This window comes from Alligator mississippiensis, chromosome 3 (assembly GCF_030867095.1).
Source record: "Alligator mississippiensis isolate rAllMis1 chromosome 3, rAllMis1, whole genome shotgun sequence".
NCBI lineage: Eukaryota > Metazoa > Chordata > Crocodylia > Alligatoridae > Alligator > Alligator mississippiensis.
The window spans coordinates 239,196,500-239,214,921 of record NC_081826.1 but is presented as its reverse complement, the minus strand read 5'-3'; the positions used below and the strand labels follow the sequence as shown (position 1 = coordinate 239,214,921).

The following is an 18,422-nucleotide window of genomic DNA, read 5'->3' as shown; positions in this document are numbered from 1 at the left end:
CTGCTGGCAATAGGAATATTCCAATCTGTTATAGGAGTGCACCACCGCAACTTTTTTTTGTTTGCCGCAAGAAACTGAACAGACCTACTAATGATATTTATGCTACTAACTGAGTTAGATACTTATTTAACACATTAGGCCAATAGATATAAGCACGACATGACAACAATGCATGATATTACTAAGTTAGTATTTATTCTATTTTGAAAAGAGTGGTAACTTGCATCTAGTTCTATTTCACATTCTACACAAACCATAGGTGGGGTAAGGCATTGCACTATATCACAGGAGTTAACATTTAATATATCTTTTTTTATGATGCTGTTAAAGCTGGGCTTTTCCCTATATAATTAGAATTGTATGGTAACAGCATAGAATATTGAACTTGAAATTTAAATATTCCTTACCTTTCATAAAGTTCCAAGAGCTTTTGATAGACACTGGCCAAGTCTCCTTTTGCATCAGTTTGGTTAGATTTTTCATACAAATTTGCTAAACCCTAAGTAAAAGTAAAATGGACCTTTTTAGCTTCTACATCTGATGCCCGAAAGATCAATTGAATGCATGATGGCAGGCTGCATGTGTAAATAAATCCCAATACTTTCAGTGGGGTTCAACATAGGTAAAAGGATATGCCTGTCCACGTAGCACTGCAGATTCAGAATGACATGAAAATGGTAGTTACAAAATAAAAATGCAGCAAGCTTTTTCCTAATTCCATTTCTGAAATTACGAGTAGAGTAGAATATGGACTGAGACATGTTTGTTATTGTTTTACATTAGCTTATAGACCAATAATAAAACCACGTGAATTTTGAGAAATGGCAGGAAAAACGTTCAATGTCCCAATATACTACTATTTTGCACTAGTTCAATGAAAGGTCAAATTTAACTACCCAGTGATAACTCAGAGAAAAATGTCAGGCCTTATTAGTTGGTTACTATTCTTTCTCTCTCTCTTTATAGTTTAAAGAAATACAAATATTAAGTTTAAAATATACTAACTATTCCCTTTTCTTCTACAGAAAGAACTGGCCACCAGCCTGAAGTTTCACCTTGCGCTCAGAGAGTGCAAGTGCCTGTTATAACAGCTTTATTATAGGATGTAGCATATATAACTGAATGTACATATCTCTCAAGAGTGCATATTATCTATTGTCATGGGAGAACAAGATAGAAATGTACAAACTAGAAAGGACTGTCAAAGAGCAACTCACATAGTCAAGAAATAGCCTTGGGGCAGAGGAAAGTCAAGCAGAGACACTATGGGTCAAACTTCAAGGGGGGAAAGGCGAAAGGGATCTTACGGTGGGTGTCTACTATAGACCACCCTGCCAAGGGGTTGAGATGGACCAGGATTTCTCAGTACAGCTTATGGAGGCAGTTGGGTCTAAGGATGTCGTTGTCATATGGGACCTAAACTACCCAGATATCTGCTGGGAGGAGCAGTCAGCCAGGTATGACTGTTCGTGTAGGTTCCTAGCTGAAATACAAGACCTCCACCTTATCCAGGAGGTGCACAGCCCCATTAGGGAAGATGCATCGCTGGACCTGGTCTTGGCCACTGGGAATAACCTGGTGAGGGGACTGCAGGTCCTTGACCACCTGGGTGACAGTGATCATCACCTGCTGGAATTCACCATCCAGCGCAGGGTGTTGAGGGCTTATATCAAGACTAAAGCCCCTGACTTCAGAAGGCCCAACCTTCAACGAACTTAGGAGATTAGTGGGGGAGGCACTGAGGGCCCAAAAGGTAGAGGAGATGGGAATCCATGAGGGATGGTCATACCTTAAGGGGACAATCCTCCAGGCTTAGAGTATGACAGTCCCTGAGAGAAAGAAGCGGGTAAGAGTGCTCTGAAACCCCCATGGCTCAGCAAAGGCATTCGAGAATGCCTGAGGGCCAAAAGGGAGGCGTACATCCGGTGGAAGAGAGGGGCTATCACCAAGGAGGAATACTTCTCCTTGGCCCGCCAGTGTAGGATGGCCATTAGGAAAGCCAAGGCAGGGGTGGAGCTCAGGCAGGGGCTAGCAGGGGTGGAGCTCAGGCGGGGGCTAGCGACCAGGATTAAGGACAACAAAAAGTCCTTCTTCAAATACACTGGGAGTAAGAAGCAGGCACCGGGTAATGTAGGGCCCCTGTTAGACTCAAATGGTAATCTTGTGGCTACGCCAGACGAGAAAGCCGAAATCTTTAACAAGTTCTTTGCCTCTGTTTTCTTGTACAGGGAACAGGACAGCTCTCCCACCACAGGAAGGAGCAATCTTGAGAATAGCACTGCCAGGCCTTGGGTCTGCGCAGAAGTAGTTAGGGATCTTCTGGAAGGGCTAGATGTTTTCAAATCTGCAGACCTTGATGCCCTCCACCCACGGGTGTTGAGGGAGCTGGCAGGGGTCATTGCTGTGCCCCTGGCTCGGCTCTACAAGCAATCGTGGTCCACGGGCCAAGTGCCCGGAGACTGGAAACTAGCTAATGTGATCCCCATCTATAAGAAAGGGAGGAAGGAAGACCCGGGAAACTATAGGCCCATAAGCCTCACATTGGTCTTGGGGAAAATCCTTGAAAAAATCATTAAGGAGCACATCTGTGAGGGGCCAGCAGGGGAGATCATGCCCAGGGGAAATCAACATGGGTTCATCAAAGGCAGGTCCTGCCAGACCAACCGGATGACCTTTTATGACCAGGTAACTAAATCCCTGGATGATGGTATCACTGTGGACGTAGTCTTTCTGGACTTTAAAAAGGCCTTTGACACTGTCTCTCACCCCATTCTCATTAATAAACTGAGCGACTGTGGCATTGATGCCTACACAGTTTGATGGGTCAAAAATTGGTTGATGGAGCACACCCAAAGAGTGGTGGTGGACGGGTCATACCCGACCTGGCGGGATATGAACAGCGGGGTCCCCCAGGGCTTGGTCCTGGGGCCTACACTGTTCAACATCTTCATGAGCGACTTGGACAAGGGGGTGGAAAACACGTTGTCCAAGTTTGCCAATGACACCAAGATGTGGGGAGAGGTAGGCATGTTCGAAGGGAGAGAGAGGCTGCAATTAGACTTAGACACAGACTACAGAAGTGGGCAGATGGTAATAGGATGGGCTTCAATGTAGATAAATGCAGGGTGCTGCACCTGGGGAAAAGAAATCCACAGCATACATACAAGCTGGGGAGCTCCCCCCTTGTGAGCACAGAGGCGGAAAGGGATCTTGGAGTCATTATTGACTCCAAGATGAACATGAGCCACCAGTGCTAGACTGCAGCCAGCAAAGCCAACCACACCTTGTCGTGCATTCAAAGATGCATCTCAAGCCGGTCCTGAGAGGTGATACTCCCCCTCTACACGACGCTGGTCAGGCCTCAACTGGAGTACCGCACTTTAAGAAGGATGTGGCCTGCCTTGAGAGGGTTCAGAGGAGGGCCACCCGCTAGGTTGGAGGACAAAAGGGCAGGCCCTATGAGGAAAGGCTGAGGGACCTGAACCTGTTCAGCCTCAGCAAGCGGAGGCTGAGGGGGGATTTGGTGGCTGCCTATAAACTCGTTAGGGGAGATCAGCAGCAAATAGGAAGAGCCCTATTCTCCCCAGCAGCACCTGGGGTGACGAGGAACAATGGCCAGAAGCTGCTAGAGAATAGGTTCAGGTTAGAGATTAGGAGGCACTATTTCACTGTCAGGGTAGCTGGGATCTGGAACCAACTTCCTAGGGAAGTGGTCCTCACTCCTACCTTGGGTAAATTAAAAAAGAGGTTGGATGAACACCTGTCTGGGGTCATGTGATCCCAGCGTGTGCTCCAACCAGTGGCAGGGGGTTGGACTAGATGATCTATTCAGGTCCCTTCTGCCCCTAACTACTATGAAACTGGACCGGATGAGATTGGAAGGTAATGTTATTTGACAACTGTGTTTTATTTGATGCTTTGTCTCCTAAGGAAAAGTTTTTGTGTTGCAAGGAAAAAACCTCAGAAAGCTCATGAGTGAATAAGAATTTTTTTTCTGTTTAACTGTTTTACTTTTGTAAAGGTGTGAAACATATTTGTTCATTTATCAGGAGACACTTGAACATACTTAAATATACTGCAGCCAAATCTGTTTTTGGATTTATTTGTAGACATTTAGTCAGAGTACAGCAATCAAACTTAAGGAGCAAAATCTGGGATACAATCCCAGATACTCTACACATAGATATCAGCAGTCCTGAAAGTGGCTAATAGGGTTTTGGGACTGTGTGACTATATGCAATTTGGTATTTCCAGAATCAATTTTTAAATTTGGGACAAAAATCCAGTTGCAGGAAATCCTTGAAAAGGAAGGCCTGAAATTTAAAGCTGGCTAACCATCCCAGATGATCTAGGACAACCCAAATCAGATTCTTAGCTGGTATACTGTGTTACAGTTTCATTGTCTTCAACAACTTTATGACAATTCTTAACACCCAAAGACTTCTCACACAAGACACTCTCATTGTAACCCTGTCTTGTTCCAATATGATGTACAAAGGTAGCTATTTGATGGGTAAAAATTAAATAAAACTAGTGAGATACAAACCTGCCATGCCAGTAACTGGCCTGGTTCAAGTTCAGTAGCTTTCCTGTATGCCCCTTGGGCCTGATCAGGCTGTTCTAACTCTGCAGCTGCCAGGCCAATAAACACCCAGGCATTGTAGTTGTTTTTTTCTTGTTTCAGCACTGCCTACAAATATAAAACATTGTGTGAAACTAAGCATACTAAAATGTTTTCCACAACAAATTTGAGTTATCCACTTTTTTTGTAGAGAAGAGCTCCTGATCATTCCAGTCCAGTGCAGAAGGGATAGGGTTCTTCATTTATATTTTATATACAGATAAAAATGAGATCTGTCTAACAGAACTGCTACTCCCTGAACAGTGGTAATACAAGTGAGGACACTTATCAAAATGTATAACTGTTAGCTTTTCTGCTCAAGAATGCTATGTACCTGAAGTGATCTGATACCATAACTAGTCACTCCAGTCTACAGATAGACTTTTGTCACCGACTTTTTTTAGTATAAATTTAATTTGTTCCAGGATTAAGTATCTGCAAAAAGAAAACTGCTCACTTGGTCTAAACAAACTAAAACTTCCAACTAATGGAGTCAATGCCAGACTTGACGAACCCATTTTACAAAATAGCAATAAGAGCTAGTGTTTGACTTATCATCGTAACAGAGAATCACTATTCCTATTGTCCTATTTCCTCTTCATGAAGGAAAGGAAGGAGGTTCAACCCACAACGACTTCATCTGAAATCCTACAACAAATAACTTACTGTGACTGGTGTTAGGATGTAGGTTAGACCACAAATCAGCCCTCTATCCTCCCCAGCTGCCATTCTGATCTTGTTCCCCAGCCTGATCTACTGTTCTGCTTCCTGCCCCATCTGTTGCTCTGCTTTCTTCTCTAACTGCTGCTGTGCTCCTTGTTCCCTCCCTGTTCTGTGTGTCACACACAGGCTGCCTGATGCTATCTGTGGTACATGTGCCAAGGGTTGGACCATGGGTTACACCAGGGGTGTCAAACTCATCTGGGCTGACAGAGCCAGTCAGTGGACTGGATTCAGCCCATATTCTCCTTCCCCTCCCCTAGCAGACCTGATCTGGCAGCTGCGCCAGCTGGTTTGGGACCTGCACTGCATTCAGCACAGATCCCAGAGTCTGGAACAGGTGGCAGCTGTGCTGCGCATGGCACCCATTCTGGGACACGTGCTGCACATGCCTGCCCTGGCAGATCTGGGACTGCACTGCATACAGTGCCTGCTCCAGCTAGTCCAGAACCTACACGGCATGCAGCATGTGTCCTGGACCAGACGAAGCAGGTGCTGTGTGTAGTGCATGTATCGGAACAGGTGCAGTCCAGCTGGGGTGGCCACCACGTACAGCACAGCCAGACTGTACCCCACACAGTGCCCGTTCCAGCTGCTCCAGGATCTGTACTGCAGGCACCACAGGTCCGAGACTGACTGGAGCAGCCGCTGGATCAGGTGTGCTGGGGTGGGGGGAGTTAAGGGAGAAGATCTGTAGGCCTGATGTGTGACACGCCATGCCCTGTGTGGGTCTGATCAGATTCAGCAGCACTACTGTGCTAGATGGCACGCCTGTGCAAGCCAGTTTCAGCCCACAGACTATATGTTTGATGCCCATCTACATGAGGATGCTTAAGAAAATTAAGACATTCTACTGTCACTTTATTTCTGAAGGACAGAAGCTAACTTGGGGTTTAACTTACTTGAAATGACTTTATGCCCATCATGGATTCAGCTTAATTTTCCTAAACATTACTGTATAGGCTAGCCCTTAATGCACACTCTACACTTTCTGCAGCAGCATGCAAACCTGACAGAAGGACATAAGTTGCAGTTTTTATATTTGCATAACTTTTTTTTTTTTTTTTTTTTACAAGTGAAAATTAATTACCTTGCAGTGCTTTAAAGCTTCTTTGTATTCTTTATTCCTAATTGCTTCTCTGGCACTCTTCAGTGCTGTCTTTACCTCCTTACTGGACATTCTGATGGCTGAAGTCAAAAGCAGAAAACTTAAGGTTTTTGTTTATGAAAAGATCCTTCTAGCACATGCTCTTAATAAAATATTCCTTCATAAAATAAATTATTTTTCAAGTGTTAAATGTGCATAGTAAACATTGTAATATTATAAAAACCTTAGTCTGTCTGTCCATAACACTTTATTTGCACTCTGACTGGTTGTCTCGGTAGCCAATCGGAGTGTTCTGCACAGACAGAGACAGACGGTGGAGCCTTGCCATGACAGCAGGGACTGAGGGGCTGGGGATAGTAGTGCTGGCCTCACCCCCAGCCCTGCTCCTTGGAGACAGAGAGGGAAGGCAGAGACCAGAGCGCTGCCACTGCTGGTCTTGTCCCCCCAGCCCTGCTCCTTGGAGGTGGTGGCGGTGCGGGGTGCTGGCAGCACAGTGCTGGCCTCATCCCCCCCCCCACACGGCAGAGCACAGCCATGACAGTGGGGGCTGAGGGGCCAAAAGTGGGGCCCCTCCTCAACAACAGCCAGCAATGCAGCATGTATGATTTGCAAGATCTTTATGTACAGGGACCTACCAAATTCATGATGTCATGGATTCTGCAAAATCCAGCATTGCGTGTGAAATCTGCGGGGTGGTGGGGAAATTTATGGCAGGGCTTTGGGAAGCATCTATTCACCAAGGCCCGCAAAGGGAGAACAAGAAATAATGGGCACAAACTGAATGAAGATTGCTTCAGGCTAGATATAAGGAAAAACTTCTTTACAAGTTGAGTGCCAAAGGTTTGAGACAGGCTCCCCACAGAAATGGTACAGTCATCCAACCTGGCAATCTTCAAAAAACTTCTTGATGCCCATCTTGCTGGGGTCATCTGATCCCAGCAGTCTTTCCTGTCCAAGTACAGGTGGGGCTGGACTCAACGATCTGTAAAATCCTTTCTAGCCCCTAACAAATATGAAACTATGAAAAGAAAATGCTGGCTCCTCACAGGGAGCCAGCGGTCCTCAGTGTACTGCGGCAGCCCGGTGGGACATAGAGCAGGGGCTGCCTGCTTGAAGGGCTGTGGGCAAAACAGCAGCTGCTCTTGCCCCTCACTGCTGACTGGCAGGTAGGGCTGCTTGTCATATGGCCCTGCCCCTCCACCAATTGGTAGAGGGGTGGGTCTGCATGACAAGCAGTCCTTGTGGCCAATCAGTGGTGAGGGGCAGGGCCCCTGGGACCCCTCAACCAAAAACGCAGCAGGGGCCCACTGTACTCTACCCACAAAATGGCTTCCCGGGCCCACGTTCTGCCCCTGAAATCAGGGGAGCAGCCCCTGCAAGTTAGGCAGGTCCATGACGGAGCTACAAGGCCCTAGGCCAGGAAGCAATTCTTGAAGAGAGATACTTCTCTTCAGCTTGGACAGTTCAGCTGCTTTTTTCAGAAAATACTGATGTCAAACACCATAAACACTGAGAGCCTGGCATTTCTGAGTTCAAATTGTATTAATAAAAACAATTTCCCCCCTTGCATACAAAGCTCCCTGTGCATTTGCACTCCTGCGGTCACTCAGGACATGAAAACTGGGACATCCGGAGTGTCACAAGGGGAACACTTCAAACTAGTGGCAGCTACTGCGTTCCAGGTGCACAAGTTGGGAATGACACAAGCGTAGCAAAAACCACTCCGACTTCATCCAAGCTTAAAGCTGACGCTGTTTTTTGTACACTTGTGTCAGTCGCAGTTTGTCTGCACTGAACAACTGGAACATAAGAGCCACTGCCTTTTTGTAACCTCAAAGGGGGGACACAGGGGGGGACTGTCTCTCCATACTATCAGGCTATGACAGGCATAACATTAAACTGGTTTAAATAAAAAAGGGAGATCAACCTATTGTTCAGGAACAGCAGTTACTTTGTCCTGTTGTACAGCTACTTGACCTCTGCACTGGGCACAGTGAGCTGCACTGGTGTACCTTAACGCAGGTCTGAAGTTAGGAGGGTTTTGCTCTGCTTGTACCAGTCCAGCCACTGGCGGGTGTCACTTACCTCACAACATCTCGCGCCAGGACAGCGGCGACAGTGCTGAGGTCCCAGGACAACCCCAGTCGCCGTGCGTGGCACTGCTGGGGGAACAAAAACCATTACAGAAAAGATCCATCTGGAACATGGACCTGGGTTTCCCTTCCCGCCTGCTTCCCCTACAGTCATGGGTTTTAGCAAACAGGGTTTTGGCTTAAATACTCCTTTCCCCTCAGGCTCAGAGCCGAGGCTTCCCCTGCTGCTCCTCGCGAGCACAAAGGTACCAGGTGCTTCGGAGGGCGATAGGGTACATCTTGGTGCTGCCTGTGACCCGGGGCAGAGACTCGGTCGGCCCGTCAGGCCCGCTCCCCCCCAGGCATCCTCCCCACAGCAGCCCGGAGACCAGGGCCTACCCGGGCGGGCAGCATCTCCCCACAGGCAGCCCCCGCTACCAGCGCCCGCACCTCTCCCGGCACTTTACCTCCCTCCGCCGCCGCCCCGCTCCCGGCCTGGCAGCAGTGCGCAGGCGCACTGGCGCATCCCGCTCCTGCCACGTGACAACAACCAAAGCGCTCCGGGGGCCACCATCTTGATATCACCCGAGCCTGCGGCTTGTAGCGACGCATGATTCGCCCCATCCCCCGCCCCGAAGCATGGCGGGAGCCGTAGTTCTCCCGGCCGCAGAGCGCTACGGGAGCTGCAGTTGTTTGCCGCGCCCTGCCGCTGCGGCCCGCTGGGAGCTGTAGTCTGCAGGGGGGCGGGACGGTCTGGCGTGACGTAGCCCCATCCCCCCCGCTCTGACCTGAGTATGGGCGCGATGCGCGGGCCGGTGCGGGCGCTGCTCCTTCTCGCCGCCGCGGCCGCCTGGGCTGGGGCTGGGCCGGGGGTGCGGGCGCGGCCCGTGGGCCGCAGGGACCCCCGCGCCGGGGCCGTCCGGGGGCCGCACAGCGTCGTCATGGTGACGAGCGACTCCTTCGTAAGTGCGGGGAGCACCGGGCCCAGCTGTCGGGGCTGCGGCTCCCCGCACGTCCCGGCCTCCTCCTCCTCCCTTTCCCCCCGCACACACCGAGGGTCCGGGCGTCGGGGGGCGCCCCGGGCAGCTCGAGCTGCCTCCCCTCCTCCCCTGGCTGCAGTGGCTGGCACTGGCGGGGGCTTCGCTTCGCGCATGGCCGAGCCGGGCGCGGGGGTTGAGCGCCTGCAGCCGTGCTGTGCGCGCCGCACGCGCACACGGGGCTGGACTGGGTTGGCCTCGGACACAGCGGCTTGCTGCTGCCTCTCGTGTCTTTCTTTTTTCCGTGTAGCGGCTGGCATTAATGGTGGGCGCCTGACGCCTGCCTGGCTTGTGCTGCCAGGCGGTTGCTTCAGCTGTACTAGTCAGCGAGAAGCTGGGCTGGAAGGGACCTCCCGAGGTGATCTAGTCACCCCCGGCTGAGGCAGGGTCCCTCAGAAAGGCACCCGAGGTGCTGCTGCCAGTCCATCCCTCCACCTGCCTGAGGCGTGTTGCTCTCTGTCTCTTTGTACTTGTTTCAGTGCCGGTGTTGGTACTTTATAGCTCTTCTCCTTAGATTCTTTCCTGTAAAGTGTGAAAGGTCTTGGTGACACCTTTTTAGCTCAGGCCCTTACCTGGACCTGCTCGCCCTATACAGCATTGCTGCGGGGATAACGTTTGTAACCCGTCCTTTTGATCGCATCAGGACCTCGCTTTGGATTCTGCCCCTGACTCCCCTTTCTCTGCTGCATCAAACGCCAGCTGCTTGTGTGCAGTCCGTCCTTCCCAGCCTGTCACGTGGCAGCTGTCAGCTCTTGAGCTTGACCTCCTGCTTCTGAGCTGTCCCTGATGCCAGCTTTACCAACTCATTGACAGAGTTTTCGAACTTTTCAAACAGTCACTTACCTGCTTTCTCCCAAGGCTGCTTCTCACCCTTGTGGGGAGCGGGGGGGGGGGGGGGGATATGACACACACCTCCGCCACCACAGCAGAGCTAACATGTTCTCTGTTAAATGCTGTCTTAAAATTCTCTACTGCTGCGCTTGTGGCTACAGAAGTTAACACTTTCAAGCTGATCAGCATCGTCTCATTGTTTCTTTGCATCCCTTTTGTTTACCATATCCATCTGTTATTTTCTGTCTTGTATTGAGATTGTACACTCTTTGGAACCAATAACCACTTTGTATCTGTATAGTGTCTAGCAGAATGGAGTCTTGCTCCAGGACTAGTGCTCCTAGGTACAGTACTATGATAAAACAAATACCGGTAATAAATTCTTAGGCTTTGGTTCTATTTGTTCTCTAATTTCCTCCTAGGGGGCTGTAGTAATCTGCTGCAGAGTTACTCCACTATAGTTCAGATCAGTATTTGGCCCCATGTATTTGAAAGGCTTCATAGCGTGTCACAAATACTGAATGCACATGAGGCAAAGGAAGATTTTCTTTCTTGAAACTCTATTGAAAAGCCAAAGGCAGAAAAAATATGACTGTTTCTGTGCGTGTACTGCACATTGTAAAATATAACATTAACATCTATGTTTAACATTGTGTTAAGTTCCTTTTTTTTGTGAAACAAAGGTTGTTTCAAAAGTATCGAGTCGGATTTTTATCATTCAATTATCTTACATATTAACACTTATGTTCTTTTGATATTCTTCTTTATATCTGTTTGATTTTTTTTTTCTTCCCCTAGAGCCTTGGACGTTTTCTTGTGTCTTTAAGAGCTCTTCACTGTGACTCACATGCTAGGGATTTTTTGTGTCTATTTTAAACATGTTATTTTAAAGAAGATACCTTGTAGAGGCTAAAAATACTTTAGTTTTGCACGTGTTGAGACTGACTAGTCAAACACAAACAAGGTCAGATCCTAGCAAAAAGAAACCCTAAAATTTTTGTACATGTGCTACTTGAAATCTATTGCAGAAAGTCAGGCATATTCTGAAGTGGATTCAAGGTGGAAGCTCTGCAGTGAAACAGTGTGCGAGTGAGTTTTAGGGATAATAATGTTTGTCTTATTCTAATAAAGATTCTCATGCAGTATTAAAAAGAAAGCAACTGATTCTTGCATTCTTTATCTTTGTCACGTGACATACACTCACTGTGGGCATTTTAGACTGTAGGTGTATTTGGCAAATAGCTATATCTATATACCTAGCATATTTAGTAGGTTGTTCAACTTTGTGCTTCTCCGCTGCTATTAGTGCTTTGTGGCAGGGTCAGCTTTATGGTTGCAGCAATAGAGATAGCTGGAAAGAGAGAAGCACTGATGAAATTAACAGCAACTAGTCAACTTTCTGACTGCTAACAAGCAGGACCCCATTTGCAGGTTTATAGTAGCAGCCAGGAATTGACTAACAACTGATTAACTGAGTCTGCTCTGCAGTGAGGTGTGAACAGCTGAGCATAGGCTGCTTTTTCATGAATTTGCCAGCATAGGTAATACAGCTTAAGCAATTTTTTAACCTTGACTTCAATAGGAAATGGTTTTTGCTGTGTGCACGATTTAAATAATGGCCTTGTTAGTTTTGAATGTATTAAGTTTATGATGGGGTAGGCAAAAAAGTCAAACCACTCATTGAAACATTCTCATTTTAAATAGATTGTTTTGTGTGGGTCTTGTGTGGCTTAGGGGTTTGCATGTTGAGCTCCTGGCCAAAAGGTTGAGCGCCCAAGGTTGGGTGTGGACCCAGAGGCTCAGCTGGGAAGCGGGTCCCCCGGTAAGCATGAAGAAAACATTTGACAGAACAAGAGCAACAGTCTCAAGTTGCAGTACAGGAAGTTTAGGTTAGATATTAGGAAGAATTTTCTCACTAAGAGTATAGTCAAACACTGGAACAGGTTACCCAGAGAGGTGGTGGAAGCTTCATCCTTGGAGGTTTTAAAGACCTGGATAGACAAGGCTTTGGCTGGGATGATATAGTTGGGGCTGGTCCTTCTTTGGGCAGGGGGCTGGACTAGATATGACCTCCTGAGGTCCCTTCCAACCCTAACTTCTATGATTCTATGAAGTTAGGTGAAAAACTTTCTAATGAGAGCCAGTGCACCATGATTTAATCTCATGTTCTACAAACACAGGCTTCAAGTATACTTGAGTAACTTTACTCTTGTGAGTTAAGTGGAACTCTTTGTATTCCTCAGGTTACTTTCATGTGGTTGTGAAAGTGTAGGTTTACAACTGTGGAGGTAAAGTGCAGTCCTTTCATCTAAGAGTTTGAGGTCTAATTTAAGGCATGATGAATCAAGAGAGCCTAACAACTAAAGGGAAAGAGAAGAGCAGTAGTAAAAGGAGAGTGTGATTACCTAGACTACATATGTGAACAATTAGCTGGTTTTAAGTTGCTTATAGTTGAAGGAAAGGTTGTTTTAAAAATATAACAAGTATTTATGATAAAAGCATCAGTTGGAGAAACTGGCAAAACGAAGGGCTTTTGAAAACTTTCAAAAGTGTATTGGAGGCCACTGCATCTTAGACTGCAAGTTGGAAAGCAGTTTACTTTGACTGGGAGTAGGGAATGAGGAGTGGATGAGAGGAAGATGCACACAAGCAAGATTAAGCACATGCCAGTAATAGGCCAAAAAAAGCTAACCTCTCATTCTTGTGTGTTTTTGTGGGGTTTTTTTCCCCCCTTTTATGCTGCAGCAATAGTGATGGAACAAGCTCAGCCTATGACTTTACAAAATATCTTTATGCCTAGGTTACTCTTAGGTTATGGCACACAGTGCTATTGAATATGCTCAGTTACATCACCTGAAAGGAAAAGCATGTTCAAAATACCACTAAATTTGATACACAAATCTTTCTTACTGGTAGCTGGCTTATCCATAATGGAGGAAACATAAATAGCTAATTCAGTCCCGAGGAAAAACCTCTTACTAAGGAATTTTTAAGGCTAGTTAACTAGATTAAAAGTTTAACTTGGCCTTTGACATAACTAGCAAAGGATCCTAGGAGTTTGGTTAACAACAGAGTGCTATCAAGACCTTATTCTAGTAAGCTTGCAAGCCACTGTAAATATCTAAAATAGCATAGGCAAACCATGTCATGGTAGGTCATAGGAGGAGAAGCAATCTCTGTGATAATCGGAGCCTAGAGCAGTGGTTCTCAACCTTTTAAGGCTCAAGGTACCTGTTGATAAGATTTACGGCATCCCTCAGAAAATACTGGCTCTAGTTTCCACTCATTTTTTGACTACAGAAAAATAATAGAGAAATGTTTATGTTGCAAAGAACTCAGACCACAATAGGTCAAACTGTTTTTAAAACTGTCGATTCCTATTTGAAATCTCTGGATTTTTCATGTGAATCAGATTTGCACACCTAACATTGCATGGCACCCCATGGTACCATTGACAGGATCCCAAGACACCCCAGGGTGCCACAGCACCCTGGTTTAGAATCACTAGCTTAGACTGTTGATATCAAGATCTTAACTGAATCTGAGAGTGGAAAGAGAGCTATTTTAGCATGCAGAGCTTCATTTTTTTCTCATTTTCTTTTATTTGATGGGTGCTCTAGCCCAGGAGTGTCAAATGCACTGGGCACCACAGGCCAGATCCAGACTATAGGTCAGATTATCTGTAAGCAGTGGCAACTGCTGGGGCTGGTGTTTTAGCACAGCTTTGGATCCCAGGAAGTTAATGCTCCTGCCACTTGCCGTCTTTTCCTCTCTCCTTGATTTCAGTTGCCAGAGGCAAGTAAAATCCCCAATTTTGGCCTGGGTAACAGTGTGGTGTTGGGGAGCCTAGTAGCTTCAGTTCCTGAGCTGCACCAAAACAGCTGAAATTTTAACACTACTGCAACAGGGGCTCCAGCAGTTGCAGCAACAAAAGTCCTGCAGGATGAATTTGGCCTGTGGAAGTAGAACCTCAAGAAGAACTGGGGGCTGGATGACCTACTGCTGCAGCAGGCAATATCTGACCTCTGGGCTGTATATTTGACACCCTTGGTTTAGTTCATGTTGGAGCAACTGGAGTTTCCTTACGGCTTTTACTTTCATCCTGGGTTATGGAAAGCAGCATCCCAGTAGTCAAGCTTGGAGGAGAGGAATCTTCAGATCCCAGCAGTCAGGTCTATATTACATAATTCAGACCACTCAAGAATGGTGAATGCCCCAGACTAATCATCATCTTGACTCCTGGAGGGAAGACTGTCAATTATTAAAGGCAATTTGAATTCCTAAACAACTAAGCATGTTACTTACCCAGGTTTAGTTGCTGTCAATGTTCTTCTTCCAAGTACTTGTGTCATTCAGGTAAAGGGCAAGGTAGATGATAATGCTATCTTGCATTCAGTTGAAACACTTGGAGAGCTGAGTCTTGGTTTCAGGCTGCCAAGTCATGAAGTCCAATTAATTACACATTCTGTGCTAAGGGATAAAAATATACCATGTATAAGATGAGGAAAAATATTAACTATGCAGTTCTTCCAAGGCAAGAGCCTTAGGTGTGGTCCCTTGTCATAATTCTCTGGGATCAGCCTGGGAAGAACTGAGGCCAGTTCACCCCAACCACCGGTACCATGCAACTCAGCCATGCCTTGTTACCATTCACATGATCCTGACAGTTTATATGTTCATGAGTAGGAGAGATCCTTTGCCAATGTAGCAACGTCCCGTACCACTTCCTAATTTGAAACCTTTCTTGAGATGAAGATGATTGCAAATTTGGGAGAAATACTTCAGAGGCTGTTGGAGATGGCTCCTCAGTCAGCCTGTCCAAGTGAAAGACTAGACACAGGTAGTTGGTGAAATCATGTATCAGAGGTTTTCAGAATAAATTGTGAAAGGGGCTTTTAAGTGCAAGGTTTCATAGAATCATAGGAGAAGTAGGACTGGAAAGGACCATCTACCCCCACTCCCCCACCTGAGGCAGGATAATCCCTATTCAAACCATCCTAAACAATCCATAATCTAAACTTTACATAAGACTCCAGTCAGCCCTGACACAACACAGACATAATACCGTGGGCCTGCCACAGGTAAAGCAGGGGAATCTTGACAACCATCGTCCTGCTTCTATAAAAGTTTGTCAATACATGCTCAAGAGATCCCAAGTGGAGGGCCACATCCCCTGCTACAGAGGAGGGTAAAAATCTACACAGTCTGTACCAATCTGACCGTGGGGTAGAATTCCTTCCTGACCCCAAATATGAGATTGGCTTGATTCTGGGCAGAGGGACAATACCCACTGACAAGCCAAGAACCTCCAGCTTTGGTTCCAGCAGGAATACTGGCACACCCTATTCAAATTCCTAGCCTTGGCTGTAGCCAGCACCCAATGGCTCTGGGGAGGCTTAAAAACACCCTGACACATGTAGCAGAAAGCGGGGGTAGGGGCAACCAGCAAAGCCCAAAGGCATGGGAAATACCCATGGCAGATCATAGGTATAACTATGCCTAATTCATTTCTGACCAGTGGCTGTTCAAACTCTTTTTAAACACCTCCAGTGATGGAGAGTCCACAACTTCCTTAGATAATCTGTTCCATTGCCTCAGTTTCTTTTCCTGATATCCAATCTAAACTTACTTTGTTTGCAGCTTGAGGTCACTGGTCCATGTTTTTCTCTCTGCAGCAATAGAGAAAAGATGCTTTCCCTTTCTTTTATGGTAGCTCTTCAAGTATTTGAAGACTGCTATCATGTCTGCTCTTAAGTGCCTCTTCCGTGAGCTGAATATACCTAGCTCCTTCAGCCTCTCTTTGTATTACTTGTGTTTTAAGCCCTTTGTCTTTGTTGCATATCTCTGGATTCTAACTTCTCCAAATCTTTTTTAAAATGTGAAGCCCAGAACTATACAAACATTTCAGATGAGGCCTAACCAGTACCAAGTAGAGAAGCACTATCACTTCCAGTATCTTTCACCTAATGCTTCTATTAATCAGTTTGATGACTGTATAAGTGCAGATTTTTATCCTACTGTGGTTGCAATGAGGATTTCATTATTCATCTAATCTACAAGATCAGAATTATATATATTTCTTGGACATCCAAAATATGTTTGATGTTTGTTTCATTACATCCAGAATAGTAAATTTGCCTTATTCTGTAGCTTTGTCTCATCATCTTAAGATGTGTATTTCTAATAACTAAAGAAAATGTTGTTGTTATTTATTTTAATATTTGAACTCATCTCTTTGACTGCAGGATGGAAGGCTGACATTTTATCCAGGCAATCTCACTGTGACTTTGCCTTTTGTAAATCTCATGAAAAAACATGGCACACTCTTTCTCAATGCTTATACCAATTCTCCAATTTGTTGTCCCTCCCGGGCAGGTAAGACCATATTAAAATCCTATTAAAAATAATAAGTACCTTTGTGGAATAAATTTAAATATGCATTTTGTTTGGGCAAACCTCAGAAGGTTTGATTAGGTTAAGCCCCACATTTTTAGTTCATATCTAAATTTTGCCTGGTCTTTTGAAGATTTATCCATTTCTCTTTCTCACTTTTCTGCCTCTCAGACCTGATGAAGAATGTCTTGCTTTTGAAAACTTGTCTAACTCAATACCAACTATGTAGTCGGTCCAATAAAAGATATCAACCAAAGAAATCTCTGTCTCATGCTATTTCTTCCAACCTGCACTCCTCCATACTTCTACCTAGGCAAATGCATTCCTGGTGACCTTGCATACACCATGATTCAGAAGGATCAACAGTTGCTACTACTATTACTATTCCTGAGCTTGCAAATCTCGTTCAGAGTTAAGTACATCTGAGGATAGTTAAGAATACAGTGGCCCTGGCAATTTGCTGTTGTGACACAGCCTTTTGGGCTGAATTGTTTTGCTTTGCCTTGAGTTATCAACTTTCTGAAACATCTGTTCTGAAAAAATAGCCTGTATTTGAAGTAGGCATTATTATTTAAACACGTTAGATTGATTTTCAGCTTTTTCTATCGTTTCAGACAAATGCAATCAATGCTTCATGTGTTCTCTAAAATAGGGGTGGCAAACCTATGGCATATGTGCATGGGCAGCCTCTGTGTGTGGCACATGGCAGATGGGGATGGAATAGGCAGCACAGTGGCATATAGGGTAGGAAGCAGAAAGCAGAGGAGCTGACTGGAGGGGGAAGAGGATTAGAGTGGTACTTGGGCAGGGTGTGGGCCTAAAAGGTTGGTTCTACTGCTCTAAGAACATACCCTGTAGTATACAGCATTTGATAGAAAATAATGCTTCTAAATCAAAACCCTGATTCCAATACATTTCTAGCCATTATGGTTGTAAATAAAACTTTCCAGCTATGAATTAAGTGTAACTAGTTCAGTGATCTCTTGCTAAATCTTCAGAGTGGTGTAATGGAGCCTATGACTCCTGATACTCATAGAGGGAACAACAAGGGCAAACAGTGCCCTGGCAGACAAAGAGGGGACTAGCTGTAAAGAGATAGGCAGCCAGAGCCCAGGAATGGAGAGCACCTATTGTGCCAGTTGTACAGCAATAGTAGAGTAATCGGTGTTAGCAGCAAGAAGCCTACTGCAGTGCTAGCGGATTCCTGGTACTAGTCTTGTGTATGAGACACAGCAAGGCTACAATTGCTAGGTCTGCTACTATAGGCTACCCTGAAAGCCAGTAAGCAAAGCTAGTTAGAAGATGCCTGTAGACAACCTGGGAAGTCACATGACCAGAAAGAAGCAGGGCTCTGGTGGGATATAAGCCGGGGCCAGAGCCTGAGCAGTCAGTCTGTCCCTCGAGGCTGAAGAGGGAGCTCTGCAGCAAGATGTCTGCTGATGAGAGACTGATTGAGATTCTGCTATCCCTGAGAGATATCAGTGAGAATCTGAGGGTTGGCAGGGGATTAGATTCAATATGGATGGGGATTTCAGAAGATAGCCAGTGTGCTTAGAGAATTAAGTTATAGCTAGTGCACTTATGTTTTGGTTTGAATTTTAACCAGTAGACTGGGTTTGGGACTGTATGGGAGGTCAGGA

General features: G+C 45.9%; 2 protein-coding genes across 7 annotated transcripts in view; one reads left to right on the top strand and one right to left on the bottom strand.

Moving 5' to 3' along the window:
• The window catches only part of SKIC3 (SKI3 subunit of superkiller complex), a 145,443-nt gene that overhangs the window by 76,001 nt on the left and 51,020 nt on the right, over window positions 1-18,422 (bottom strand). For 2 of the 4 annotated variants that reach the window (XM_059725010.1, XM_059725009.1), the window contains exons 2-6: window positions 14,695-14,859; window positions 8,535-8,611; window positions 6,432-6,529; window positions 4,547-4,690; window positions 408-499 (exon numbers count right to left, since the gene is read on the bottom strand). In XM_059725010.1, coding sequence (XP_059580993.1) covers window positions 408-499; window positions 4,547-4,690; window positions 6,432-6,521 — 326 coding nt within the window. In that variant the 5' untranslated portion in view covers window positions 6,522-6,529; window positions 8,535-8,611; window positions 14,695-14,859. Of the gene's footprint in view, window positions 1-407; window positions 500-4,546; window positions 4,691-6,431; window positions 6,530-8,534; window positions 8,612-8,988; window positions 9,060-14,694; window positions 14,860-18,422 lie in introns of those variants that run through there. The other 2 variants (XM_014597255.3, XM_019483555.2) reach the window with 2 other exon arrangements.
• The window catches only part of ARSK (arylsulfatase family member K), a 47,584-nt gene continuing 38,394 nt past the window's right edge, over window positions 9,233-18,422 (top strand). Inside the window, exons 1-2 of one of the 3 annotated variants that reach the window (XM_059725014.1) lie at window positions 9,233-9,483; window positions 16,635-16,764. In XM_059725014.1, the coding sequence (XP_059580997.1) occupies window positions 9,316-9,483; window positions 16,635-16,764 (298 nt within the window). In that variant the 5' untranslated portion in view covers window positions 9,233-9,315. The remainder of the gene's footprint in view (window positions 9,484-16,634; window positions 16,765-18,422) is intronic. The other 2 variants (XM_059725012.1, XM_014597258.3) reach the window with 2 other exon arrangements.